The sequence below is a fragment of the Passer domesticus genome, chromosome 5, assembly GCF_036417665.1.
Source record: "Passer domesticus isolate bPasDom1 chromosome 5, bPasDom1.hap1, whole genome shotgun sequence".
In the NCBI taxonomy this organism is placed as follows: Eukaryota; Metazoa; Chordata; class Aves; order Passeriformes; family Passeridae; genus Passer; species Passer domesticus.
Genome location: NC_087478.1, coordinates 68,413,641 through 68,440,814, shown reverse-complemented (window position 1 = coordinate 68,440,814; position 27,174 = coordinate 68,413,641). Strand labels below are relative to the sequence as shown.

The window sequence follows — 27,174 nt, the reverse complement described above, 5'->3', positions numbered from 1 at the left end:
CTAACCCACTTTGCAAATTACTTATTATAAAGAGAATCTCCACCTCTCTATCCTCAGGGGTTTTGGGCATCCAGGATTTTCAGCCTGTGAAGAGGGAAAGGGCTTTTCACAGCTGCAGTGGGACAACTCCTGGAACAGGAGGATTTGTGCAACACAGCTATGGATAAACAAGCCCAGAGCAGTGAAAGAGCTGAGAAATTACATTAAGTAAAGGTGAAGTTCTTTCACAAGGCAGCTTGTGAAAAAATCTCCCTTATTCCACCCCCTTTCCTTCAGGATTGCATGTGTCATTCAACAAGGAGATTTACAGCTCCTCTGCTGTTTCCATATGATCCATAGGATTTGGAAGAAGTAGCCCTGCAGATGTGTGGCAAAAGGTGAGTCAGCTTGGCACCATCTTCCAAAGGGCTATAGCTTTTTGAAATATAGAGAATCTGGGATGGATTAATGGAAAAGAGGGCTGTCAAAGAAGTGAGTAGCTGAATGCAAGGATATTTTTTAGCCTAGTTACAATAGATTCAAGTTACCACTCTGTTAAATACCTATTTGGGTATCAGCCTTCAGACATTTTAAAACCCAATTTGTTTTAAAGTTGAATTTTTTGTTAAAACTTGTCCTAAAAGAACAGAGGTGTTAAATAACCTCACCAGAATGCACATACTGTGAAATGATACTGACATTGCTTCAGTTGGCTCTATATAACAGTATTCTGCTGCTTCCTGCACTGCAACAGGGAGTTGCTGAGATGGGGAGGTGTGGGGTGGAAGTTGGCTGTGAGTCAGGGATGTGTGTGCTGCCAGCAAAGGATTTCAGCAGTGGAACAATCAGGGCTGTTTTGAGAGTACTGGGCGCAGCATTTTCCTTCTTCTTCACCTTCTGAGTTTGTTGCATGTCATCATAATCCCCAGAGAGAAAACTCAGTGGAACTTCACTGCTTTTCTCTCCTGTCTGTCTCTGTCTTTTGCCTGAGGCAGACACTCCGAGGTGCCATTGCATCCTGTGGTTCTGACTCTCCTATTTCTTTTCACACTTGGCTCCTGTAGGAGCATTTAGTTTTCTACAGGAAGTAGATTTTATCTTCCTCCCTCATCTCAGGTCATCTGTAATTTTAAAATCTTCCTTGGCATTCTGCTCACTGCCGATCTGTGGTATCTTCCTGCACATCTCTCCCACGCCCCTCAGCAGTGCAAACACCACCACATCCTGTTCCACGCAAGAGACCATGCAACTCCAATCCTTGTCACACAGCCAAACCACTTCCCCTTGTAATTCCAGGAGAGTTGCACATTCCAGCAGTGTCTCAGTTGCATCCTCCAATCTCACACTCTTCTCCATGTGAGGAAGGGATTTTCTGCCTAAAAGTGGAGAGCAAGCCACAGTGAAAATTTCTCCCATGGGCAGCTCTGCAAAATGCAGATTCCCCTGCCTTTTTCCCTCCCCACTTCATGATTAGTTCTGTCTTTGGCTCATCTCCTGGAGGGGCCAAAACCTCTCACTTTTGATATCCCTGTGCTGTCCTAACCTCCAAATACTCAATTTGCATTACTAGATCCCTCAGCCCTGATTCACCCCCAAAACAGAGTCTTGGGCCTCTCTGGAGCAGACAGTATAAAAAGTGTCAGCATTTAATTAGAGAACTGAAATAAGAAGACATAAATATACTTGCTTTCTAAAGCAGGACTGTCAACAACATGACCTGGCATTCATACAATCTGCAATTTGATCTCTTTAAACCCTATGCCTGAGTGTCAGATAAAGTAACTCCCCTTCCCTCTTGTTCATCTGTTCTTCCAATGCTTGCCCCAGAAAAATAATACAAATGGCTTTTCTACATTTTCCCTACAAGTTAATAGCAATAAACTACCATGTCCACCAGAATCCACAGATCTGGGATAAGTTTTGTAGTGGATTATGCAACTGGGCAAATTGGAGATAATGAACAAGGCACTTCCTGGCAGAACTGGTCAGAAACCTGCTGAGGGTTATTGTTTTTATGTCATTACATTGAAAGGTCTCAGGCAGCACAAGAGATGATACACTTTTCTCCATTGACTCACTCCCACCAAGGTTTATCACATGGAGCAGAGGCATTTTTCTTATTCTACTCTTCCAGATTGCTATCACAGGAGCCCTTTCCATGTGCCACAACAGCTTCCTCTGATAAACTGTGGCATTAAGACTTAGCTTCTTTCCTACAAACTTGTCCATAATCATCCCACCACAGTGGCACAATCAGGGTTCATTTTAGATTCTGCAGTGGCAAGACAAGTTCATCACCTTTTACTTGGTGAGGAGTGCCAACATTCACCCACCCTAAGGAGTACTGGGTAGGAGGTAAACACTTGGCTGCCTTGTTTTGGTTCTGTAGGACAAAACAACTGTTAAAATGTTTAAAGATGTATATGAGATGGCTTAGTACAGTTTCACTCAGGCAAGGTGCCAGGGCATGTTATGTAAAGTGTTGATTTTTCCTACATTTTAAATTGAATATAGAACAGTTGGGATCCAGCCCTCCTTCCTGGCAACAGGCCCAGCCTCGGGCACTTCCATATAAACTGGGCTTTTCCTAGCTGCCCAAGGTATCAGCAAGACTCAGAGACTGCAGAGATGATGGTGATCTTCTCAGAAATCAAGAGAATGCTCTTCCTCTTGTTCCTCCCATGCTTTTGTTCTGGCCAGCTTGCATCTCCACTGCTGCGTTTCCCCACCTTCCTGGATCCTTCCAGCATGTTCTACCTCTGCTGGGACCACGAGGAACAGGAGCTGATGGGGTTGAGCTGCATATCCACACTGGCTGGGTGGCATGTGGACTCAGCCCTCATGGAGAGCTGCCTGGATCTGACGTTGTGACAGGAGGTGCCTTCTGAAATGGCAGCATCTGCTTCTCTGTAAGTTGAACAGATTTCTTCTTCATCCCCCTTTGCCAAGGGTCATGCTCCAAGTATGTTGGAAAAAAGGCATATTGAAAGGCTAAGAGGAAATCTTTAGCCTGGAAAGGCTGAGGGAATTGGGACTGTTCAGCTTGGAAGACAGAAGGCTTTGGGGTGACCTCATTGTGGCCCTGCAGTGTTTGAAGGGAACCCACAGGAGAAATGGAGAGGGACTCTTGACAAGGGCCTGGAGCGACAGGACAAGGGGCAATGGCTTCACACTGACAGAGAGGAGGTTTAGATGGATATGAGGAAGAAATTGTTGCCTGTGAGGGTGGTGAGGCCTGGCACACTTAAATATGTCAGGCATAGGATAGGACATCCTTGGAAATTCTTGTTTTTCCCACTGTCAGGCAACCACTAAGTATAGATATGTGATGTTAAAGCAGCTGGAGTTTAGAGGGGGAAAAATGCCACCAAGGCTGCTAAATAAAATCCAGGCTGTTTTCTTTTGCTTTAAGTATAAAAGAGAAACAGGCAGCTTAATTTTATCCAGATACAAAGAGTTATTCCAGTTTGCCAGTTTCAGTGGTTTTACATTGTTCAGCAGTTTTCAATTCCTCATTCACACAACAGTAAAATATATGTTGCACAAAATATGTCACAATGTTTGTCTAAAAATGGATAAACTTTGGAGTGAGTAAGGTAGCCAGACTTCCTTGTGGTCATCAGCTGGTTGCAAAATGATTCTTGTCAAAACCACTTTTTAAATATTTTCTTGGATTGTGACCCAGACAGGGACCTTTTGGCTGTGAATTACTGCAGGAAAAAATAGAAGAAACACTTGTTCTTATTTGTTTAATAATGATTTTTAAAAAGTGATTTGGGATAAACCCAAAGCATTTAATTTCTCCTAAAAGAACATCCTGAGAGGAAAAATTGAAATGTTTGATTTCAAAAGTATTAAACATTCCATTATTTTCAGGAAATATATTTAACATTAACAATGATTTTTTCCTCCTTGGTAGTGCAAACTCTTTGTTTGTATTAGAAGATAATTTTGGTCCCAAAAAAGTTACAGGTTTTTTTAAAATCTTTTATGTATCAGAAAATATCTCCCAATTATTATATGTCTGGATACAGTAAGCAAGCACATTAAATCCAGAAAAATCCACATTTGCTCAGCTGTCAAGAACATCCACTGAACGCAAGGAACAGATAGTTTGAGGGAAAGACATCCTAGTTACTGTAAGTGGAGTTTTAGTGAGATTTTCTATTTGAAATTTTCCTTCTAAGCTTCTCTCACATCTGTGGTTTTTGTTTTAATTTTCCTTTTTACTGCAACCAAAAAAAAGTCATTATTTGAGTATTGTCAAGGTGAAAAACCAGCCCAAAAGGCTTGCTTTCACAAAGGAGGGTTGTTTTTCTAAGTGTTTACTGTATTCTTTGTTCATAATGCATATTTAATTTTAAATATTTTATCTATTTCGGAGTAGCTGATTTGCTGACTACTTATCTTTGAATTTGGATCTTGTAATGAAATCTTTACCAAATCTGTTTTCTTGATGAGGTACAGAGATGCATTGGACTCAACTGACCCCAGAAGATTCTTCACCTCTGACCTGAGGCTGCACAATGTAAGTATTGGACAAGAGCCTGGTATGGTAAAAATCTCCCCTTCTTTTGTCTTTCTTGGTCATGGCCACATTGAGTTTGGGATTGCAAAGGCCAAAAGAAGGACATGACTCGTCTTGGAAAAATGGAAATAGAGCTGGCAAGAGCAGCAGTGAAGTGGGAGTGTGAGGGGTTTTCTCAGGGAGTTTGTTAGGAAACTTCTGTCAGATGTTGCCCATGCCTTTAGCTAGAGTTTAGGAAGCCAAATTCATTAGATGCTAATGAATTACAGCAGAATTATTAACACAGATATCTCATTGTTACGACAGACATGCAGGGCCATTGTCCCATCCATATAGACCCACCTTAAAATATCTTTAAATTAGTGGAGATATTTACCACTCCCCATCATAGTTTTGTGGAAAATACACAATACCACAGAGAAATACCACAAATGCCTAAAATGTGGCTAAGTGCTCAGAAATATGATACAAACTACCCTGTGTGCTATCTCCAGTATTAAGTTATGCAGCACCTCAGTATTGCATAAAAGGATTTACAGGGGAAGATGGAGCTCTGTTTTCATTCCCCCCCCATGGTATTTGCACCATCCTTGTCAAATGGAGTTCAAAAGCATCAACTCAGTGGGTTATTGCACCTTCCTTCTTCAAACAGCACCAGCCCACACAGTCAGCACTCCATCAAGATGCAGCAGAACCTGCTGATGAGTGTAGGCAATATTCCACAGGAAAGAGGAACACTATTTTTATGGCAAAATTAGTGGGATTGTTGCTATCATGTGCTTGTCATTCCAGAAGACCGGCAATAAAAACCAAAAAAGTTGATTGAACTCAATGGATGTTTCCTACACTCAGTCCGTGTTACAACTGGCAAATTAGCAATGCATTTCCCTAATAGAAAAGAAAAATCTGAATGAAAAAAGAAATTAAGACTTGGTGGCGTTGAAAAATCACAGAACACTTTGGGTTGCCCTGAGAAGCTGTGGCTGCCCCATGCTTGTAAGTGTTCAAGGCCGGGTTGCATGGGGCTCTGAGCAACCTGGGATAGTGGCAGGTGTCTCTGCCCATGGCAAGGGTTTGGAACAAGATATCTTTAAGATTCTTTCCAACCCATTCCACCTTTGTGGAGATGTGGAATGGCTTCCCAACTTTGTTGTGACACTAGTCCATCTTTTATACTCTTAAACAAAAAAAACTGACATAATTTCTAGTTTCATTCTCCTGCTGGATTTCTTCCAAAGCCTTGCCAGGGCTCAAGAGGGAACCAAGGGAGTTGTTTTTGATTGTGTACCCCCCTAATTAGGCCAGATGTGGCCTTATCTAGTTTCTGGATATAGAAAGGTAAACACATGTTTTGCCAATAAACAAACACACACCAAACACACACATATAACAATAGTTCATTAATGACTGAAAAACAAATAAATATACATACATATATATATATAACATTTGGTTGGAAGGTTCATCTAGAGGCAACTTTGCCTCAGGGTCTGTTGTTTAGGCCTCGGTACTTCAGCCTGCCACAGAATTTCTGGACATGTCTCCCTGTCAGGTCTGAGGGCCACTGCAAACCTTTATTTGACTGCAACACAAACTTCTGAGTCATGAACCACCACAGAAACTGCTTCACTTCCTCTTCTTTATCCCACACATTTGGTGTTTGCTTGGCTTCTCTGGGCCTCTGATTATGGGACATGAGGCAGAATACCAGAACACATCCCTGGCCCTTTGAAGAAGCCTCTGCCATGACCACTGGCACCAGAGGGTGTTCCAGATCTGATGGCCCTGAGAGAATATATCCATAATGGAAAATTGTCTTCCTGTGGAAGTAATAGGTTCAATCAGAATTGGTATTTAATTTATTAAAAACTACTCAACTTTTTCCTACAGTTTGTTCTAAATCAGAAAAGCAATGTGCTATATTTCTATAAAGACAGGAATACAGTAATCATTGAATCATAGAATGGTTTGGGTTGGAAGACATCTTAAGATCATCTCACTTCACCTTTCCTGTCATGGGCAGGGACACCTTCCACTATCCCAAGTTGCTCAGAGCCCCGTCCAACCTGACCTTGGACAATTCTAGGCATGGGGCAGCCACAGTTCTTTGGGGATCTGTACCAGGGCCTCGCCACTCTCACAGAGAAGAATTTATTCTTAATATCCAATTTAACCCACTCTCTGTAAGTGTGAAGCCATTTCCTCCTGTCAGACACTCCAGGCCCTTGTCAAGAGTCTCTCTCCATCTTTCTAGTGGCTCCCTTCAGGCACTGGAAGGTCACAGTTGGGTCACCCAGAGCTTTTGTTCTAATTGAACAAAATATCTAATTCTCTCATGGCAGAGGTTCTGCAGCTTCTCAACACTTTGTTTGCCTCATCTGGACTCTCTCCAACAGTTCCATGTCCTTCTTGTGCTAGGACTCTAGAGAGAAAAGAGATCACCCCTCAGCCTCCTTTTCTCCAAACTGGACAAACCATGGAGTCCTCAGCTGCTCCTCACAGGACATTCCTTCCAATATTTCCACCAGCTTTGTTCCCTTCCTCTGAGCCTCCATTCAAGGACCTTCACATACTGCTTAAATTCTAGGGCCCTGGGCTGGTTTTAGCTGGGATAGAGTTAATTTCCTTCATAGCAACTGGTATGGAGTACATTTTGGATTTGTGCTTGAACAGTGTTGAGAACACAGGGATGTTTTAGTTTTTGCTGAGCAGAGATTAAAGAGAGTGAGAGTCCTCTGTTTGTCATCCCACCACACCACTGAGGGGGCTGAGGGTGCACAAGGAATTGAGAGGGGACACAGCTGACCCCAACTGCCCAGAAGGATCTTACAAACTTGGAAAGCCAAGGGATAGTTTTGTTTAGGCCACACTATTCCAGTTGCTGCCTTAAGCACCTTTTGTGCTTCCCAAGACAAGCTGGACCAATCCCATTTCTGGTCCCCATTTTGCCTCCAGAATTCCCTTGTAGAGAAGCAGAAAATGTCTGTGAGCTGCACAGAGGCCACAGTGCTCAGGACACAGCAGGGCAAAGTGTTTTGTGTGTGGGTGGTGAAGCTTTGGGAACTCAAGACACTTCCAATCCAGAACCACTTCCCAACAAAGGTAACCTCAGAGAGGCCGTGAACTTATATTTCCTCATGTTACTGATATAAAACCCTGTGTCATCAATAGATGAAGTAGAAATAGACTTCTCTTTTCATTAGAGGTTGATGATCAGAAGAATCAAGAACTTCCTCCTGAAGGTTAGAGAGGGGAGGGAGCTCTAGGTCACACCCAGCCCAGAGTGTCACTGTCAGAACAGCCGAGGGAGGGAAAAAGGAGAAGCAGCAACAGGCATGGCAGAAAATGTCATTTATGCTGACCTGAACTTGCCTGAACCAACTGGATCCAGAATCCTAACGCTCCCTGATGTCCAAGGTAGGTCCAGTGCTGAGCACTGAGCTTTCTTTGCATTCTCCAGTCTCTCTCCCACATACGTTGAAAGAGTTCCTTGGAGCACCCAAGTCCCAAAGAGCACAAGGGAAAGATGAGGGCCAGTGCTGAAAAACTGCAGGTGGAGTGTCTAGAGAGGGTTGTTTGTATTTACAAAGGCAAGTTGTTGGAAGATCTACTTTTCTCTTGCTAAGGTGCAAGTGTGAGGCAGTATCTCTGGTGTGATATTAAGAGTAATTTTATCCATTTTGGAGACCATTCCAGAGCTGAACATCCATTGCTCCTGGCCCTGGTCTGTTGTCCCCCAGCAGAGTGAGATTCCTGCAGCACACTGCTCAGGATGGAGTGGCTGCTGTTGCGGGTGTTCACAGCAGTCTCCTGCAGAGTTGATCCTGCTCCCTGAGCACAGCAGGCACTGCCTGGGGGCTTCTCCTCCTGCTCTGGCTGTACAAACTGCTTGTTGAATGCACAAGTCTGAAATGTTTCATGGACAGGTTTAGTCTGATTAAGGATCAAATACTTTGCAAATTTCTAACTGAGTATTTATCTTTCTTTAATGCACTAACAACTTTTACATAAATGTTTGCACTGGTTTTGCAATATCTGCCTCAAAATTCATCCTAACAGTTAACAGACTTCATAGAGTGTATTTCATTTTCATTTTTCTTTCCTTTCTTTCTAACCCTGCTTTCACTCTGGCAGAAATTTTCTTGCCATCCAATTCTTGTTTTTGTACAAAGTGTGAACCCTCTGCATGTCTTTGCAGATGGATGGAGTCACTAACACCCAGGAAACAGGGTTTTACCCCCCCCTTTCAACAGATGAAATCAGAGCTCAATTGACCACAATAGATGCCACTTGATTACAAGTTCCATTTTCCTTATAATGTAACCCATGTATTCTTATCCAAAATTTTCATAGATTTCTAGCAACATTTTGCTGTTTCTCTGCTTGTGCCTTTCAGGGAAACCCTTACCAAATCTTCTATGTGTTCTCTGAATTTATGCACAAGATTTCCCAGATATTGTATCCAGCTTCTGAATAGAGCTCAAAACCCTGACCTCTGTCTTAGCTCTTTACAGTGATAGAACCCAGGGGATCAGTGTTGATTATCACGATGACTTGGAGAGTTTTATAATGTTTCAATGTCCTATTTTTGATTTTCTACCCACTTTTTATCTCTCACTGACCTTTCTTTCCTCGCTAAAGGTTTTCTTTCTTGCTGCTTTGTATTTATTACCTGCAGATGATAAAACAGATTTCACTATTCTCCCTGTTGTCTTGTTCATTTAGATAAAATCTTGAACCTCTCCAATTTTAGCACAATCTGCAATTTTCAGGTTTAATGTTTTAGTCATTCTTACCATTCCTGTCGGGATGAACAACCTTAGGCCAACTTTGTCACTTTCCTTCCCTTTTGTAAAGACTGACAGTGTGAGTGTGTGCCCCTGTCCCCTCTGGTATCGTCTGCCTTGAAGAGAAACCAGATCTCTTCCTGCCTCTATCAGGTGCTCCAAGGGTGAAAGTGTCATCATGGAACATGGAATCAGAATATCCTGAGCTGGAAGGGACATACAGGGATCCTCCAGTCCAACTCCTGACCCTGCACAGATATCTCCTGTGGATCCCTGAGAGCATTGTCCAAATGCTGCTTGCGCTCTGGCATCCCTGAGGCTGTGACCATTCCCTGTGGAGCCTGTTCAGTGCCTCAGCACCCTCTGGGGGAAGAACCTTTCCCTGATACCCAATCTGACCCTGTCCTGACACAGCTCCAGCTGTTCCCTTGGGTCCTGTTCCTGGTCACCACAGAACAGAGATCAGTGCCTATAATCGAGAAAAGTATAATTTGTACATAGTTATCCACAGTCACATCAACCAGATGCTGTCCTGTGTTCAGCATTTCTCAGAATTTCAGTCATTTTTGTTTCATTTAAGTTGATTCTGAGCTCTCTCTGTGCTCTGTTCTTGTTCCCAGGCTCAGGTTGTACCTATGCAGATGTGAAAGTGAAAGCCCAAGACACAAATGCTACAGCAAACTGCAAATCAGCAGGTGAGTTTAGCTGTCTGACAGTGATGGGAATTTAAACAAGAAGGGCAGAGGGGCTGATCCTGATCCCCCAAACATACAGTGACACAAAACCACGAGGAGGCAGGAGGATACAATTGTCTGCTTTCCACACTCAGAGCAGGGGCAGCCGAGGTGTTGCATTCTGTGCCCCTAAACACTTGTTGGCTTTCCTGGCAGAGGGATAGAAGGATGTGATGGGCCACACCCAGACACCCTCCGAGCCCAGGCTCCTGTCCCCAGCAGCAGGGGAAAGTGAAAAAAGGAGATGAGTAAGCAGAGGGAGGGCATTGATTGCAAGGACTCTCCTCCTTTTCACCTCTCCTCAAACCCATGGCAGGTTGGGATCTGTTCAATTTCCTGAGCACAGGGGTCCAGAGCCAGTGGGGAAGCACCGGGACATTGAGCCTGGCTCCAGCCTGCAGATCTGGAAGGATCCAGAGTACCAGTGGGAGCCTAAAAAGTGCACCTTGGAATGCAGAGGAAAGAGGCTTCTGTCCAGCTGTTCCCCTAATGTTTATTTTTCTGTCCCTCTGTAGGTAAAAGCCATTGTTCCAGAAAACATGTCGCTATATTGGTGGTAATAATCCTCGTACTGGTCCTGGCAGTATATTTAGTAATCAGATGTAAGTTATTTTGCAAGTGTCATAACAGCCATTTATTTGTGTCTCTCTCCCACTGTCTGATGTCCAGGCCATGACATCCAAAGCCAGTAGGAACAGAAGTTTGGTTTGAAGGCAAAGGACAGCAGTTTTTACCCAACCATAGCTGTAAGAGGGAAATCTGTAAGAGAGTTGAGTGGTTTGAAAGTTGAAAATTCCGACAGATTAAAAAGCCAAAATCCCAATGAAAAATGGACAACATTCAAGTAAAAAGAATTTATTATACAAATGTTTTGAAGAAACAAGTTAAGATTTGATAATGCCTACCAGTAATACAATTGCTAAGTGGGAGAATCCCACAAGCTGATGAGGATGTATCATGAGACCAAAATGTCCATAACACCAAAAATATTAAAATAATTATGAATTAAAGTACATTTGAAGGAGGAACTAAATCACATCTCAAATGAGTTTGCTTAGGATCATAGGATATTTTGAGCTACATAAAAAGATAAATTATATTTTGTAGAAAAAAATGTTACTTCCGTCATGAAAAAAAAGAGACCCAACTGGTACTTCCTTTAAAAGTTTTCAAGGTATCATTTTTAAATTTCAGATGGTTTTGCTCGTTTCTTTCCATCCTGTGATAGCTGAGAAAACTTGTGAAGCTTCCACAACCAATCATTCTCAAGTCCCAAAATTTGCCACCTGCTCAGAGATGCACATGGGGAAGACATGGCAAAGCCTTTGATCACTGGAACTTAAAAAACAAGGCTGGGGTAGGCAAGGCATTCTTTTTTAAGGCAAAGAGTTCAGGATTGATGCCTGACAATGCCCTGACATTATAAATGCCAAACAGCAAAGGGTGGTGCAAATTAAAAACAAATAATGAACCAACAGAAAATAAAAAGGTGTAATTTGCATTTAATATAGCCTTAAGTCCAACATTGAAAGAGGAGTTGTTCAGACTTAGATCCAGGACTGGCTTTATTTATAGTTCTTTTGTGGGGCTCAGTACTGGCTTTGAACTGCTACCAACCTGAAAAAATACTCCTAAGTAAATTGAGATCTAGATCAAATTGAAGAAATGAAATCAAGGTAGTTTTTAAGTTCAAGAGCACACAGGTTTCACTTGTGCTCCAAATAAAAACTGTTGCATTTTGAGTTTATTCTAAGTTTTAGTTTTGTATGCATTTTCCATAGGGTCTTGTTAACAAAGACATTGTTATTAAGATACAATTTGTTTAAATGAACTCAAGTGTTGCCTTTTACTCAGTGGAACTTGACTGACCATTTTATGATTTCTATAGTAGACCCATGAGGAAGGAGGCAGAGTTTGCATTCTGTGTTGGGTGGTGGGGAGGTCAGAGAGGTCCAGCAGAATTCTGACAGTGCATGGCACTGTGGCCACTCCTTGCAAGCAGAAATTGTTTTCTTATTTCCAGATGGTCTGACTGCAAACAGCCAACAGGACTCAACAACCATCCCTGAAGAGGCACTAGGTAGGTAATCCTCTGTCATTCCAGAGGGAGTTTCCAGAAACCTGTGGGATTGACTGTGAAGAGGGCAGCTGAGGGTGTGTGACTGGATTTTGTTGAGAAGGCAAATGTTGAGAGCTTTGTAACAAGCTGGCTCCGAGCTAAAGGTCACAGTGAGATTAATTTGACCAAGATAGAGAATGAGGGGAGTTGCCATTCCAATTAAACTGTGTGTCCTTGTCCCATGGGATGAAGTAATGCACAAAAACGGGTGGTAAAGCGAAACAGCTTGGGAAAGTAGTAGAAGTTGCACCAAAACAGGACGTAGATAGCTGATAACTAATTAGCCAATGGTAAGCTGGGATTTTGCACTATGCATGAGCTAATTAAAAGGTGTATAATAATTGGCGATTCGGGAATAAAGACGAGACTTGTAGATCATCATCTGGTGAACGAGTCTTCCTTCTCCGTCAGGCAAACAAAGAAAGAAAACCTCTCCCATGTCAGGAATAGAAACCTGGTCATGGACACTCTCAGAATGAGCTCTGGAAGGCACAGGAAGAACATCCCTCTGGAAGCCCAGCAATGCAGGGAACAAGATGGATAATGTGCCTCCACTGCTTTTCCAAGGCCCTCCATTAGCAGCCTTTGAACTCAGTGCAATTCCCTGAGGCTGTTTAGAAGCTGCTAAGCAAAGACGGGAAAGGCTGGATCATGTTTGCTGTGCTGCTCATTTTCTTGTTCCTGCCTGGTGATTCTGGGCTGGTATCAGCTCCAGAGGCTGTAGGGAAATCCCTGGTGCTCTGGTGACAATTCTCAGCACGAACACACAGGCATTTCTGTGGCTGGAATTGCCTCTCTGTCCTGTCTTTTGGTCAGCGTGAACATGGATTTTACACACCTCTTCTTCCCTTCTGCAGGCTGCCCCCCACCATGGAAAAAACATGGGAGAAAATGCTACTTCTTTTCTCCAGAGGCAAAATCAAAGGACTGGAATGCCTCCCGTGCAGAATGCACTGCCATGGGCTCAGACCTGGTGGTCATTGACAGCAGGGAAGAGCTGGTGAGATCCAGCTCTTAGGGCAGCTGCTTGGGGGGGCTGGAGCTGCCTGGCCAAGGGCTGAGCAGTGACACTTCTGCCAGCTCCTGTCACATGTCCTTGGGCTCTGGGACCTGCTGCCACCCACGGACACCCCAGCCCTGGCAGTGGGAGCAAAGCCCTGCACAGGGAGAGGCCTCCTGGGGCTTGGAGTCCTGTCCCTGGAAGCTTCTCTGCCCAGGCCTGATCCCATGGCAAGGAGCAAACTCCCTGCTCAGCTGGCTGGGCTTTTACAGGCATTTAGCACACAGGCCATGGAGGTTGGACAGACACTTCTTTGTCAGAGCCATGGCTGTGACAAAACCTGAAAAGGCTTTGCCACCCCCATCAGAAGGGAAAAGTGTCCTCAGCCATCAAGTCACACCTGTCTGACTGCAAAGTACAGCTGTAATGGCACCACAGGTGTATTTTTACCTTTATTATCTTCATAAGAGGCCTGCAAAAGGGAGATTATCTCAATAGAAATGGAAAAATGCAATCTATGGAGCTGTGGGAAGAGGTGCTGTGGCTTGGGTGCACACTGCACTCTCTGTGCTGGCTGTTCAGCACTGAGCCTTCTGTGCCTCTGGTGAAGAAAACGTCATTTTTATGTGTTCCCATTGTTGGCTTCCTTTCCAGACGTACCTGCACTCACTATCAAGCTATAACTACTACTTACTTGGTCTTACATACTCTCAAGAGGAGCAGAAGTGGAAGTGGATCAACAGCCTGGAGCATGACCCAGACATGTGAGCTCCTTCCAGCAAGTTCCTGCCACGCAATGTCTGGGAAGAGGAAAATCCCAAAGCCAGAGCAGAGTGCCCAAGGGAGATCAGGGACTGTGGTTTGGAGGAACCTGATTCCTGGAGATGCAGGGGCTTCAGCACATGCCTGTGCCAAGGAAAGGGAGCCTTTCAGGGCCAGGGAACACAGGGCTGTCCTGTAAGAATGGCAGGAGAGGACACAGCTGGAGTTCTGCTGGGGAAGGAAGGGTCTGTCTGGATGCAGCTCCCTGGGGAAAGGAAGGAGACAGGAGGCAGGGACAAGAGAGAGGGTGATGTCAGCACCATTGGCTGGCGGGGATCAAAGCAGGGGAATGTTTCTCGATGGGAAAGCATTGCCCAGAAACTTTTGTGGAGCTGTGGGGAACAACAGTAAGGAATGGGAGGGAGACTCCAGCAAGGCAGTTCCTGGTCCCAGTGGCAGTAACACAGCTTAGCAGGTGCCACTCTGCCTTTCACTGAATGTCAGGAATGTGATCACATTGGACTTTTTCCCCCTGTTTAGGTTCCGTCTAAACAGAAATTATAGTGACTATGACTGCACGGTCATTGGATTTGGTAAAGTAGATACTCAAAATTGTGGTGGATCCTCAACAACACAAAATATGTGTGAAAAAGCTGCAACAATAACAAAAAGGCATCAGAAGGAGAGCTAAAAACAAGAGGTCCTGGCTGGTAGGTTATGCCCAGCTTCATGTAGGAATTGTGGATGGGATGTGTCTCATTTCTCTATAGCTGCCCAGTTTCTGCTCACAGGCTCTCCTGCAGCCTCTCTCCAGACTCAGAGCTGAGCTCAGCCCAGCTGACCCTTTTCCTGATGGTGTCTGAGCTTGGGTGGATCCTCTCTGGAAGAGCTGGCACTGGCACACAGGAGGAGTCTGGGACTGTCTCATGCCAGAGGTGGCACTTCCAGGCAGGCTCTGCCAGGGGAGAGGAGTCCAGCCTGGGGACAGGGGTGATCCCAAACAGATCCTGACTCTGCAAGTCACATCCATCCACAGTCCCATGTTCCCAGCCCTGCCTGGGCACAAGGAGACCCTTTCCCCACTCACCACAGCCTAAACATGCCTGCAGCCTCAAGGGAAGGGCAGCACAGATTTCTGGCTGGGATCCTGTAAGGAAGGGCAACCCCAGAGCCTGTGAGGGGATTGGGAATTAGCCCAAGGGAAAGGATCCTACAGCAGCACAGCTCTGGGCATAAAATCAGCCCCAGTCCTGTGTGGGGAAGGGAAGGAATGTCAGATCTTGGATCTGCTGGGGAGGGCCAGAGGCTGGAGACTAGCAGAAACCAGCAAGGCCTGGAGAACAGAGTCCCAAAAGAAGCTGATGTGGACAGAAAACAGGACAATGAAACCCACAGTGACCTATGAAGGAGCTGGTGAGAAGCATGAGAGTGACCCACGGGGAATGGCAACATGGTGCTCTGACCTCTTTTCCTTGGAGACTGATCACAGGAGGAAATGATGTCTGAAGGCTTTTCCTGCTCAAAATTGTTCAAGCCAACAGCAGAAACAGCTGGCATCAGGAAAACAGAGTTGTGTTAAGAAACAGGGAATGTCACCAAAGTTCTGCCCATGTTCTTTAGGGGCTCTTGGGATCCTGGGTCTTGTGTGACACCAAGAATATTTCTTCTTTCTGTGTCCTTTAGGCAGAATCATTCCTCCTTTACTGGTGCTGTTCATGGGTCTCTCCTTCAGCTGCAGGGTGGAGAAAGCTTTGTGAAGTCCTTGAAGAAGTGACACTGATACCCTGGGAAAAATTGCTTAATCAAAAAATCCATACACAGCATGTTATGGCCATTGGAAGGGAAAATGGAATCCTACAGGAGAAACTGTCTCTTTCTAAACTGAAAGCACATTTTGACATCCCTCACACCAGCCATCCTCCTCACTGACTGGTTGCATCAAGATGCTTTGTGTTACAGGTAAAAATGAAATATGCCCAATACTAATAAAATAAAAATTATTTTATTTGTGACCGTATTACAGTCCCGACAGCCGACAATCAAACGGACAGCGCAACACCCCCGGGAGATAGGCTGGGTGGGCATAGATCTGGCCTCTAGAGCACCAAATCCCCCTTGTCCACACTGGCTATTCCGAAGTAGCAGTTCTTATACTCTTTATTTTGCCTGCGGCAGAGTCCCTTTGTCTCTTTTTAGAGTTCTTCATATTCAAGTTGGGTCTTTTCTTCAGTCCGGGCTGTACAAAGCCTTCGTCCGGGAATTGATCAATGCGTTTCCCCGATTCCCGGAATCTGGTATTCCAACGGCAGATGTTGATGGCTCCGGTTATCTCAGATGGATATCTCATCCTGGCCATCATCTCTTGGGTGTCACTGGACACATGCCTTCATGAACGCCCATCTTCTCCTGTGCAGCTGAAGTTTCCTTCGTATGTAAATGTCATGGTGTCTCCTTGCCAGTCTGCTGCGGTTTCGTCATCCTGAGAATGAAATTCTTCCCCCCGCCTTTCTCTATGTACAGTCGGTTTGGTTCATATATTCTATATTTTATCTGCACTAATTACTAATTATATCCTTAACACTTTGGAAACGTATTTACGGTTCTTTCCCTGACTTTCCATCCCTGTTGCGGTGTGTTGTCATGGTGTGCTTCAGTTCCCCTCGTTTCTCCCTGAAGTTTCCTTCTCCAGGTGGGCTGTCAATCACCTCTCCTTTCCCCACCCTTGACCCCTGCTGGGCACTGTCTAACAACCCAGAAATCCTGAGGAGAACGTCAAGCAATTGGCAAGTTCAAAGGATGCTCTCCTACCCCTGGGGGGCCATTGGCCCACCCAGGTGTCCCTCTCACCTGAGACCCCCTCCCCCTGTGCCTGGTTGGTGCTCCCTGTGTTCCCTCCCCTGCCCCTCTCCCCAGGTAAAAGGGCAAGCACACCATACGGTTGGTTGGAGGGTTGTTGGAGTTGTTGCAAGATTCAGAGGCCATGCAGCCTGAAATAAAAACTCTGGATTAAAAACTCTCCATCAGGACCCACTCCTTCCTTCACCTCGCCTTAAGGGTTTCTCCAGCTCGGGGAAGGCCTGAGGAATGACCCCCTCAACAGCAAGCTCCAGCCTGCAAGCTCTGGAGCTCAGGGTGTGCCTGGATTTGTCCCCACGTGCCTCAGCTGCGACCACAGGTACTGAACAGCGTCTCTGGGGAGAAAACTCCACAGGTGCTACTATTTGGTCAGCAGCTGGGACCAGGTAGACCAAGGCAATCCCGTTTGGTAATACTGGTAAAATCCAGTACATGCCTAAAAAACAGAGTAAGAGCATGGAGCTGTAGCAGAACAATCCCAGTGTCAGACCCCAGGATCTCTACTGTTATTTCAGAAGGAGGCTGAGCTGGAGGGGTTTTTTGCTTGCACTCATTTCACTGGAGAGGGTGGGAGAGCATTCTGTGTTGTATCATAGATTTCTGCCTTCTATTTTCATATTCCAGCTGCTGTGATCCCTTGGACCAGGCAGGCTCTTCTGAAGGTAGGGCCAGGGAAAAGCCTCTTCCCTAGGAGCCACTGGCCCTCAGTTGGAGCCTTCAGCAGGCGGCAGAGGCAGCAGCTGTGCATCAGAAGGGTGGGAAGGGGAAGCCACCCTGGGGCCACTGTGGAACTGCACAAACTCCATCAGGCCCAGAAAGCCACAGGAAGTTTGACTGAAAGTGCTTTTTTTCCTCTGTCTCTGTGTTGTTCTTGTTCACAGTTCTCTGATCTTGTGACCTAAGTTTTACAATGAACTTCCATTTTACAGTTTGTGAATCTTGGATTACCTCTGGCATCCCTACTGCAAGGGAGGGATGAAACATTTCTTTCTCCTTCTGTGCTCAGTGCCTCAGAGAATCCCAGGCTGGTTTAATTCTTGCTGCAGCTGGGCAATGGGTGACACTCCCTGGGACAGGCCAGGCTGGCAGCACCAGCCCCGGAGGAGCACATCGTGGACACAGGACTGGCTCCATTAGTGATCTTTATGAAGGAGAACCTATGACAGGGACATCTCCAAGAGCTGATCCTCGGGGCTTGTCCTATTTATGTGGACCTGTATCCCAACAGTGTCTCAAGCCAGCTGTTGTATTTAGGATACACTTAGTGGAAAAAATGCTCTGAGTATCTTGGCAAAAATCACAACCAAAGGATTTTAGTTTTATTGCAGGAGAAAACAGTGAATGAAGGCAAGATTCTCAAAAGAAACCACCCCAAACCATTAAAAAGCCCAGAATCTGTTGCACAGAAGTAACTAAGCAGAGACCGACATGAACAGACATCTCAGAGAGGAGTGATACTTTATGTAAACAAAAGAAGTTCATGCAGTATTGCACATGCAAACAATTTATCTGGTTCTAAATGATAAATGCACCAATGGAAGAAATGGACCTCACTATCAAATGGGCAATTCAGGGAGGATGCACTGCCAATGCAGATTTGCTGTCAGAACAGCAAGCAGGGTTCAGGACACACAAAGAACACCTTAAAGGCAGCACTGACAGTGTCACAGAGCTTGCAGCAATCACCGGCAGACTGGGTTCCTTTTTAGCACACACTGGAGTTTCTGGAACCATTTTCGGTTTGTGGCTGCAAAGGCTTCAAATGGTGAGTGACTTTTCAAGGTGCTAAGTGTGATGTTTGCTCTGTGGTGAGTCACAAATTATCTATAAAGGAATTCTGTTCTTTCTTGGGAAGTGGTCCATGGGAATCTCATGGGGTTTAACAGGACCAAGTGCTGGTGCTGTACCTGGGATCAATCCAGGCTGGAGATGAACAGATCCAGAGCAGCCCTGGCAGAAGGACTTGGGGGTGCTGTGGGTGAGAGCTGGCCCTGCCCTAACCCAGAACCCCCCTGTGCTGGGCTGCACCCAGAGCCCCAGGGCAGCAGGGCAGGGGGGATTCTGCCCCTCTGCCCCACTCTGCTGAGTGCCCCCTGCAGGGCTGCATCCAGCCCTGGGGCCAGCACAGGAAGGACAGGGAGCTGCTGGAGCCAGGCCAGAGCAGGGACACCAAGGGGATCAGAGGGATGGAGCAGCTCTGCTGAGAGGAAAGGCTGAGGGAATTGGGATTGTTCAACCTAGAGAGGAGAAGACTTTGGGGTGGCCTCGTTGTGGCCTTGCAGCATCTGAAGGGAGCTTGTAAAAAAAGAGGGAGAGTGACTTTTTACCTGAGCAGATAGTGACAGGACAAGAGTGAACAGGTTTGAACTAAAATAGAAATGATTTAAAGCCGATATTAGGAAAAATACTCAGGGGGTTGCTGAGGCCCTTGGCACAAGTTGCTTAGAGAAGCTGTGGCTGCCACATCCCTGGCAGTGTCCAAGGCCAGGCTGGATGGGGCTCTGAGCAACCTGGGTTAGTGGAAGGTGTCCCTGCCCATGGCAGAGGGGTTGGAATTAGATAAAGTCTATTCCAATCCAAACTATTCCATGATTCTATGAGTCACAAAAGATACTCAAGGATTATTTTGGGGTAGCAGCAGGCAGGAGGCAGCACCACAGGATCCAACTCTGAGTTTTTAAGTCAGTCCCATGAAAGCCCTCTTGTACAATGCCTTGCTTTTTCTTTAGAATGTGTGCATTTTTCTCCTTACATCATGGCAATATTTTAAAGTAACTTTCCAGTGATTCACTTTGGAGGGTACTTCTGCCTTTAGCCTTCAAGAAATTCCTATCTTGTTTATCAACTTTTGTTTTAGGAATTGTCTGGAGGCTTCTTAGCCAAAGTGATCAGGGAAAGTGAAGGTGAGTGTCTCAGTTACAAGCATCTGGGATTAATAACAGTAGTTTGGAGGATCAGATGATTCACAGCTATGTTGACAGCATTTCTCAGAGTTTTTTTTGCCAGCCTGGAGAATCTCCTGCAGCTGTGAGAACTACCTTCTGTACTTGTGGGTGAACAAAAAGAGAGCGCTCACTTCTGAATGCTCTGTGGTTAAAAGCCACAATGACCTCAGTGACAGGCAGGACTGAATGGCAGGAGCCCAAGCCACTCCTTCAGAGCAAATAAATGCTGAATAAGCTGTTCTTAGAATGCCAGCTATGGACACACCAATGTTCCACTGACTCCTTGTATGTGAAACATGCTCTACATCAAGCAGGTACTGCACCTCCCTGCTGCCCTAATTCCACACTCCCCTCTCATCCTCTGCCCCTATGGATTCATGTCTTGAAAAACCTCTGGAAAAGTCTCCAGCTTGTGCTCTCTGGACCCATCACCCCTTCTCTCTCCTGGGGATCCTCAGTTCCCTAGCCTCCCTGAAGCCACTATACCTTAAGCCTTGTCACACATACCTTTTGGATTCCTCTTCATCCTTTTATCTTTCCTGTTCTTCCCAGTGCCTTCCTGGGAATCCCAGTTCAGTGCTTAATGAACTCCTGCTGCAGGCAAATGCTAAAATCAAGTGCAGTTCAAATTATACTTATGGAAGCATAAAGTTTATATGGTTCTTTGTAAGCTGTAAACACAAACACCTGGAGACTATTTTCAGCAACTCGCCACTGCTCAGAATCCTTGGCAATCAAAGTAATTGGAAACTGCAGTGAAAGCTTAAAGTGTAACCCCCCCATTCCTATGGTTTTCTGTTTGAAGTTTCCTGCCCAGGTACAGAAGGATGCTTATTTTGGATAAACTACTGCTGAATTCCTCACCAACCTCACACAGAGCCCACATGATGACTTGGAGAGAGCTGTGTTCCTCAGGCTGTTTGAACACACAGCACAGCCCGGATCTGTTGTAAGTACAGCAGTTATTGTGCAAAACCACCAGATGAAATGGATGATATGTGTGGCCCTGTCTTCCAAGCAATGCTGAAATTTCTATTGCACCTTCATCCCCAAGAGCAAGCCAGCATCATCAGGCTTTATGTTCTTTATGTTCTTCTAGGTAAAGCAAATCACTGGCCAGGTTTTCCAAAGAGGTTTAAGTAATCAACATTTAAATACTTGATTTTACTCTCCTTCTCCATACAAAAGAAGATAAATAACAAATATGAAATAAATAAAATGGGGGGGGGGGGAGAGAACAAACCGTAAAAAAAACAAAACCAAAAATAAAACAACAACAACAACAACAACAAAAAAAAAAAAAAAAAGAAAAAAAAAATAAAAACCCCACCAGACAAAACCAAACCAGAGCCTTCTCTCCTCGTGTTAGTTCCTGGAATTTGCTGATGTCACAGGATCCCAGTGAGATTTTTGTAGGAGCCGACTTCTCCTTGAAAGCGTCACCATTTCCTATTTCTCCGGAGTTGCGGAGCGACTGCTCCCGGCCCGAAGCCCCGCTGGGCACCGAGCCCGCGCTCCGTGGCCATGCCCCTGGGGGCCGGCGCGTCCCGGGCGGGCAGCGAGGGGAGCGGCCGGGCGGCTCCGGCGCCGCCAACCCCGCGCCCATGGCCGGCGGCACCGAGCGCGGCGGCACCAGAGGTGACGGGCGGGGACACCGAGGGGCCGCGCTGGGATGCGGGGGGGAGCCGGGACATCCCCCCGGAGCGCGGGGCCGGGCCGCGGGCATGGGGAGCCGGGGACGCCCCGCGGGAGCCGCCGCAGCGCTGGAAACGCCCCGTGCTGGCAGCGGAGCGACTGCCAGGAGAGGGGACCCTCCTCTGGGGCCCTGGGGACACCTCGTCCCCGCCACTGCCCGAACAGCCGGATACAGGGCAGCGGCAGGGCGGTGTGTGCTTCCAGAGCCCTGGAGGGGACAGGGGAGCAAAAGGAGACTACACAGCTGTGGCTGTGGGATAAGGCTGGATATTTCTCAGGAAAAGTTTTGGGCTCCAGAACCGATGGCTTTTCTTAGTTCACTTATCCATGTCTTGTTTAGGCACTTAATGTCCACCGTCAATTTCCCCATGCTCCTTTCTTTCTCTTTGGATCACTTTAAGTTCTGGATGATGTAACTAAAATTTACAGTAACTCAGAGTTCTTGTTAGCTGATAAGACTTGTGAAAATAAGCTAAATGTTTCTGCACCCAGCCTGCTCCCTACAGAGAGCTGTTTGTTTTTTTTGTTTTTTTTTTTAACAGCTTTGTGTGTCCTGGGCTCTACTCCCCTGTCAGCTGGTTCTTATTTGTTAGTTTGGGTTTGTTTTGTTTTGTTTTTTAATTCCTTGCATTTATTTTTTCAGGTCTGTTCTCAAACATCTGGCTGTGGCGAGCTGTCGCTGGAGTCCTTACTGCTGCTGTCATTTTGATTTCATGTATTCAGTTTGGTAAGCAAGAAATTTTAAAAGAAAATATCATTAGCAATAGAAATTAGCAGAGTTTGGGGTTCCATACTTGGAGGGTGTTGAGGCCCTGGCACAGGCTGCCCAGAGAAGCTGTGGCTGCCCCATCCCTGAAGTGTCCAAGGCCAGACTGGATGGGGCTTGGAACAACCTGGGATGGTGGAATCTGTCCCTGCCCATGGCAGGGGATGGAACAAAATGATCTTTGAGGACACTCTTAGCCCAAAGCACTCTGTGATCCTGTGTGAATCTGTGATTTCTGTTTGAAATTGCGGGCCAGTGCAGGAACAGCTCCACATGCTTCAGTGGGGCTTGGAAGGGCTCAGTTTAATCTTAGTGTACTTTTGGTATCAAGTTTGTCACATCACTGTTGGTCCTAATCCAAGTCCAAGAAAACAAATAACAACAGGAAGATTGTCCTACCAATATGCAGTCCTTCAAAATGACAGTATAATAAACAAAATTATTAATTCAACTCTGAGGAAGCAACACATGCAAAAACTGGAGTTGTTGGAATTTTTAAGCTGTAGGAGAGTCCTGGGGTGACACTTTATGATCATCTTCTCAGCTACTTCTACTAATGTGTCCATGACCATCCTTCTAAGGATACGTCAAGAAGCAGAAGGGTGCAGGATCCAGAATATATCATTAGTTTACAATAATTATTTCAGCTGGGCAGAACTCACAATGCTGTGGCTAGACTGGGATTATTTTAGATGATGCAGTCAGAAAGTAAAACCTTTCCCAGCTGGAAAAAATGGGTAGATTGTTTTTTGTCTTTTCCCAGTAAAGCCTTCTCTGGCCAAAGAGTTTCCCGTGTGTCCTCCCCTGGACCTGTGTCCATCAGGCTGGCTGTACTTCCAGAGAAAGTGTTACTTCCTCTCAGAGAGTGAAGCTGCCTGGAACTCCAGCCAGAGCCAGTGCTCTTCCCACAACGCTTCCCTGCTGGTCATCGAGAATCGTCAGGAGCTGGTAAGGGAACCAAAGGGGGATCCTGTTTTCCCCCCAGTTCTCTTCCAGGGAACTCCTCCAGCCTCCTCAGCTGAATGTTAGGAAGCTGATGTAAGACCACAATGAGTCACAGCTTGCAGAGTACCTCGTGCCTGTTCTCCCTGAAAACAGGAAACATCAGTTTAAGCACTTGACGGTTTAGAAAATGCCTGAGTACTTGCCTGAATTAAATTTGGTGGTGCTCACAGCTATAAATTGTCATATTGAGGGCATCTATCAGGGTAAACACTGTTGCATCTCATTTATCTTTAATTAAACAATTGTTTTCTCATATTGAGAAAGGTTAATGACACATAAGTTGGTAAATATGTTAATTGTAACCTTTGGAGTTAGGAGATAGTTACCCAAAGTGCAGATTTGAGCATTTTTTTCTATATTATACCACAGTATTAGGAAAGATTCCACCCTGAACAGAGGTCTAGAAGAATATATTCTTCTGTGTCTGTTCCAGACCTTGATAGCAGACCTTGATCTTTTGGAATAGCCTCTCTCTATGTCAGTCAACCCTATCCCAGTCACCAGTCTCTGTATATTTAGGTTTTAATATGATTTCTTCAGCAGGAAACGTTAGATTGTTGTTTTGCTTTTGCCCTGGATCAATGACTTTGTATTTTGATAGCTGGACTGAACATGCAGAACTTCTTTTCTCATGTGGGTTTATTCCTACAGAGGTTTATGATGAAGATAACAAAGCAAGATCCATGGATTGGACTCTATAAAAGAAATGAAGAGTTCTTTTGGGTAAATGGAAAAGCATTAGACAATGAACTGTAAGTTGATGTGGAGGGGTTTTGCTGGAGATATTTGGTTATAGGAGAGTAAGAAAAATAATACAGATCTAGTGACTTGTAGGAAATCTCTGTTATTATGTTAAAGGGATGGAGAGGGTGTGAATGCAATGAAGATTTCACATGGCATTGTTAAAACTGTGGCAGATGAAAACTAGGGGATGAGTTTGTAATGCTGAGAAGCAACATGAGGCAGGCTCATGGTAACAGACATCAGAGAAAGTGAAACCAAGAGACACAAAAGCAGTGGGAGGAAGGGAATTGGGGGAGAAAGGGAAGATTAATAGTAACACGAATTCCTCATTATAGAATATATTTTGCAACAATACAAACCTGCACATAAGCTGTGTGAAGTTAATAGCAAAGAGATTTGGGAGACTGCTAAGACATGTTTTCATTTTTATAGAATGTTCCTCAGAAAGAGGCTTCTGGAGGGAAAGGTAGATGTGAATTTATGTTGCAAGAGCTGCTCTGTGGCCAGGGCCCTGTGTTCTGTGCCACCAGTGCCAGCTGTGGGGCACTTGGTTACTCTCCCTGGCAGCTGTCCCATCTCCTCAGAGGCTGCTGCAGCTCATCCTGGAGCAGCTGCTGGCAGGAGTTGGCAGAATTACCATTGATAGGCATAAGCAATGAGATTTCACAAGTCTGAAATTACCTTAAAAAGTGGAAAATTTCAATACTTTTAAATCCGTGACATTACCAGTGATCTGTGACTATATTTGCTTCATCCCCAAGCCCTGAAGGCTTGATCTGACAAAGGCATTTAATGTGAGATGTGAGGAACACGTGGACACCTCAAATTGAAAACTGCAGTCCTTCCCACTCTTTTATCCCCTGTCTGCAGTACAGACATCCATTGATGCTTTCATTTTCAGTGAGGTTCTTCCCGTTCTTAGACTTCTGCCTCATGCCCCTTGCCCCTCCTGAAGGGGAGGGCAAACACCTTGATATCTAAGCTCAGGTGTTACTACACACTGGTGGGGATTTGTCCCTCAGCTTTTCCAGAGACCATTCCAGTTTGCTTGGCCTATCCATAGAACTCTATAGCACTTTGTGCTGAAGGAGTCTCTTACCTCTTACATAGGGACCTATGGTGTAGAAACTGAGGTTTGCTTCTTGTTTTCCCTAACCCCCTTAACCATAGTGCCTGTTGGGTTCTGAGGAAGGGAGAAATTAGAGATGCATTTCCTTCACAGCTTGTGCTGGAACCTTTTAGCTGGATAGGAAGATGTGGAGGTACAAGGTGGTGGTGCCCATCTTGATGGCACAGCATCCCTCAGAAAGGCAGAAAGGGTGTATTTCACATTAAGTGACCACTAAACAAGATGCAAGAGTACTACAAGTATTGGATTTTGTATTCTGGGCACAAGATACCATTAAGAAAGGACAATCTCCATGGTATTCTTTTTAAGGCACAAAACATCATCCTGCTGTGGTGCCTTGCCTGAGATAAATCAGGCTTTATTCAAAGAGAATTCAAAGAGAACCTGAGATGCCCATAGCTGCTTTTGCTCTATTGCAATATTTGATTGTTGGTGTCCTGTCTTCTCCCTGACAGGTTTGAAGTAAAAGGCTCTGGCAGCTGTGCCTATCTGGAGTCCAAAGGAGTCTCAGCCTCAGGATGTTATTTAACCAGGAAATGGGTCTGCAGCTTGAATATCAAGTCAGCACAATAAAGGTGGACAAAGCCCCCACCCCTGACACTTAGAGCTCTGATATGATGATGCCTACACAGGTTATGTCTACACTTTGGGACCTGGGAATGTGTCCCAGCTCTTACCCAGAGGTGAATGACTTTTCTGGTAGCCAGAGTTCTCCACCCATGGAGGAAGGCTTTAAAGATACCATATTAAAGGCTCTCTTCAGCATCTTGATAAGTCATTTCCTTGCCCCATTTTTCCAGCTACTGCCCAGCTGTAGTTTCTTTTTGCTGTGCCATCAGTATTTCCTCCATTTACTCTTCTCTTGTAGGAGCAGCTGCTCTTTCTTTTCCTTTTGGGTGTGCAGTTGGAGGTTTTTGTTCTGCTTTTCCTTTTGCCAGAGTCTGTGTGCATGGGTGGTGAAGTGGGTCTGTCTGGAGGGCTGCGAGTGCTTCGTGGATACAGGGCAATGCAGAAGTGAACACTGCTGTTTTGGACATGATCACAGCAAATTCCTCTCTTTCCATTTGATGGGATGTACCTTGAATTATATTCCACGTTTTGTTAATGTTATGTTACATTAATTTTGTTAAATCCTGGTGATGATGTTATCAAGCTGATTTATGTAGCTGCACTGCACCTGAAGTTATCCTCACAACACTCTGTAGGCAAAAAAGGTCACAATAGAAAAGAATATTTATTTACCTGAGCATCTGCACTGGTGGAAGGGAGAAGAGTTGGAACTGGAACAGTGATAGCGAAGCTGCAGTCATTAATGTGTAAACGTAGAAATAATCCTCAGTGCAAGGAGGTAAAATCAGGAGAAGGGAAAGAGTGAATTAACAGGGATATTTCTCTGTGTTTCCCTTATGCCCTGTGCCTGTCATGGTGTGAGCCTTCCGAGCAAGGGGACGTTTCCAGATGGACAGTGTTTCCTTGTGTAAGTGACATTTTCAGCAGCAGCCTCCAGTGCTCTTGGATTGCTGGGAGCCTGAACAGACTTAGGGCACAATCCCTTTGATTGACTGAGTCCCACACATGTCTAGCAGGTTGTCCAAAAATTAAAAGTGTCATTTGACCCAGAGGAAGCAAATTTGCATGTAAGGAATATAACTATGAAGTTTCTAGAGAATGAAGAATGGGAAGTTCACCTTCATTATTTTCTGTGACAGAAGGATTTGACTGTAGCAGGACCATACACATAGATAGTGTCAGTGACTTGTGCCTTTCAGATGTTTATTTAAAGATAATCACTAATTTTGCTGGATTACACTTTTCTTAATTGCTTGTATTCTTTATACATACAGTAACAGGACTCTACAGTATAAAAAGCTAAATTATCTATTTATTTATGTTGGGGGGAAGGTGTTATTCTGCAATGTTTTTACATTAACCTGATTCTGAAGGATATGGTATGTGCAATAGTCCTGAAAAGATACTAAATAAATATCTTTACAGAGCCCCTGAATTATAGTGCTTTGTGTCTTAATATTGGGGTATTGAAACTCAGGCACCATTTTGGTGAAAAAAAATCTGAAGCAAAGTAAAATGTTTTGAACATGAAAAAATCTTTAATAATAATGTTGGG

General features: G+C 45.1%; 2 protein-coding genes across 3 annotated transcripts in view; both read left to right on the top strand.

The window, feature by feature from the left end:
* The first annotated feature begins 33 nt into the window (after positions 1 to 33).
* On the top strand, positions 34 to 15,586 carry LOC135300852 (C-type lectin domain family 5 member A-like). Its single transcript, XM_064420811.1, has 10 exons — positions 34 to 377; positions 2,680 to 2,888; positions 4,447 to 4,507; positions 7,711 to 7,924; positions 9,915 to 9,989; positions 10,544 to 10,630; positions 12,052 to 12,108; positions 13,005 to 13,147; positions 13,802 to 13,911; positions 14,450 to 15,586. Exons 4-10 carry the CDS (start codon positions 7,843 to 7,845, stop codon positions 14,598 to 14,600), a joined length of 705 nt encoding a protein of 234 aa, XP_064276881.1. The 5' UTR covers positions 34 to 377; positions 2,680 to 2,888; positions 4,447 to 4,507; positions 7,711 to 7,842; the 3' UTR covers positions 14,601 to 15,586.
* A 5,464-nt stretch (positions 15,587 to 21,050) lies between these two features.
* Positions 21,051 to 27,174, top strand: part of LOC135300851 (C-type lectin domain family 2 member B-like) — a 37,160-nt gene continuing 31,036 nt past the window's right edge. Inside the window, exons 1-5 of one of the 2 annotated variants that reach the window (XM_064420809.1) lie at positions 21,081 to 21,348; positions 22,049 to 22,132; positions 22,935 to 23,119; positions 23,828 to 23,928; positions 25,505 to 27,054. In XM_064420809.1, the coding sequence (XP_064276879.1) occupies positions 21,096 to 21,348; positions 22,049 to 22,132; positions 22,935 to 23,119; positions 23,828 to 23,928; positions 25,505 to 25,622 (741 nt within the window). In that variant the 5' untranslated portion in view covers positions 21,081 to 21,095 and the 3' untranslated portion in view covers positions 25,623 to 27,054. Of the gene's footprint in view, positions 21,349 to 22,048; positions 22,133 to 22,934; positions 23,120 to 23,827; positions 23,929 to 25,504; positions 27,055 to 27,174 lie in introns of those variants that run through there. The other variant, XM_064420810.1, reaches the window with a different exon arrangement.